Source organism: Ovis aries, chromosome 4 (genome assembly GCF_016772045.2).
Source record: "Ovis aries strain OAR_USU_Benz2616 breed Rambouillet chromosome 4, ARS-UI_Ramb_v3.0, whole genome shotgun sequence".
Lineage (NCBI taxonomy): Eukaryota > Metazoa > Chordata > Mammalia > Artiodactyla > Bovidae > Ovis > Ovis aries.
In genome coordinates, this window is record NC_056057.1 from 107,631,545 (window position 1) to 107,633,276 (window position 1,732).

At 52.7% G+C, this 1,732-nt stretch overlaps 1 protein-coding gene across 1 annotated transcript; it reads left to right on the forward strand.

Annotated features, from left to right (window-relative positions):
- The first annotated feature begins 237 nt into the window (after positions 1–237).
- On the forward strand, positions 238–1,247 carry LOC101122103 (olfactory receptor 6V1). Its single transcript, XM_027968397.3, has one exon. The coding sequence runs from the start codon at positions 264–266 to the stop codon at positions 1,245–1,247; it is 984 nt and encodes a 327-aa protein (XP_027824198.2). The 5' UTR covers positions 238–263.
- The last annotated feature ends 485 nt before the right edge of the window (positions 1,248–1,732 follow it).

Consider the following 1,732-nt stretch of genomic DNA (forward strand, 5'->3'; position numbering starts at 1 on the left):
TGAACGTCTGTTGCTGTGTTGTCTTTCGTCATCTGCTCCTGTCTGTTTTCCTCTCTTCTTATCAGTAGACTTCCATGTTTTTCCTTCTATGATTCCCTGTTTCTCAATGATTCTCATATTCCCATTTATTTCTGTCTTTATCTCTCCTTCTGTTAACCCATGACCACCTACTAGCCTCTCTTTCCCTGCCTCTAGCCTTGTTTCACAGTCGTTGGTTCTCTCTGTCTGTCTCTCTGTCTGTCTCTCTGTCTGTCTCTCCATCAATGTCTCGTTTCCTTTCCCCTCAAGCTCCCAGCCCTGGGATCATGGCAAATTTGAGCCACCCTTCTGAATTTATCCTCTTGGGCTTCTCCCCTCTTGACGAACTGCAGATCCTGCTCTATGGGCCCTTCCTTGTGCTTTATCTTCTCGCCTTCATAGGAAACACAGTCATCATCATCATGGTCTTTGTTGACACCCACCTCCACACGCCCATGTACTTCTTCCTGGGCAACTTTTCCCTGCTGGAGATCCTGGTGACCATGACTGCTGTACCCAGGATGCTCTCTGACCTGCTGGCCTCCCACAGGGTCATCTCCTTCACTGGCTGCATGGTCCAGTTCTACTTCTACTTCTCCCTGGGCTCCACCTCCTTCCTCATCCTGTCCGACATGGCCCTGGACCGCTTTGTGGCCATCTGCCACCCGCTGCACTATGGCACTTTGATGAGCGGGGCTGTGTGTGCCCGGCTAGCAGGGGCTGCCTGGGCAACTCCTTTCCTGGCCATGGTGCCCACTGTCCTCTCCCGGGTTCATCTCAGTTATTGCCACGGCAACATCATTAACCACTTCTTCTGTGACAACGCACCTCTGCTGCAGCTGTCCTGCTCAGACACCAGGCTGCTGGAATCCTGGGACTTTGTGATGGCCTTGGCCTTCGTCCTCAGCTCCTTCCTGGTGACCCTCGTCTCCTACGGCTACATCGTGAGCACCGTGCTACATATCCCCTCTGCCAGCGGCCGCCAGAAGGCCTTCTCCACGTGTGGCTCTCACCTCACCCTGGTCTTCATTGGCTACAGCAGCACCATCTTCCTCTATGTCCTGCCTGGCAAAGCACACTCTGTGGAGGTCAACAAGACTGTGGCCCTGGTGACGTCCGTCCTCACCCCCTTCCTCAACCCCTTTATCCTCACCCTCCGCAACGAGACATTCAAGGCTGTGCTACGAGGCCAGATGCAGAGGCTGAAAGGCCTCCTCCAGGCATTGTGAGGGGCCTGAGGGACTCTGCCAGGCTCAGTCAACCAGGTCATTCTGTAAGGAGGCAGGGCACCAGCCTGGGTGGGATGACCCCTGTTGAGTTTCTTTCAGATTTTCCCTATGTGCCTGAGAGTGGTAACCACAGTGAGTCCTTGGTAGCACCCTGGCTGGCTTGACGGTCTCAAAGACCCTGTTATCCACTAGCAGTTACAAGAACTCAGAATGGAGCCTGGGGAACCACAAGCGGGGCTTTTAATAAAGGGAAGTGCATGAACTTGCCATTCAAAGAAGGGCAGACAGAAAGTTTTCTCTGATTAAGAAATATTACCCAGCCCCAGTGTGGTGTGTGTGTGTGTGTGTGTGTGTGTGTGTGTGTGTGTGTGTGTGTGCATGCACAGATGCACGTGCCCCACTGCAAAGTGTGTGCACCATGAGTGCTTTGTCTACATGGAACTAAGATAAAGAGCAACACTCACCAAAGTCATTATCTTTTAAGT

Bases quoted from the DNA above. Each gene is read 5' to 3' on its own strand.
- LOC101122103 (XM_027968397.3), top strand. From the start codon at position 264: ATGTCTCGTTTCCTTTCCCCTCAAGCTCCCAGCCCTGGGATCATGGCA.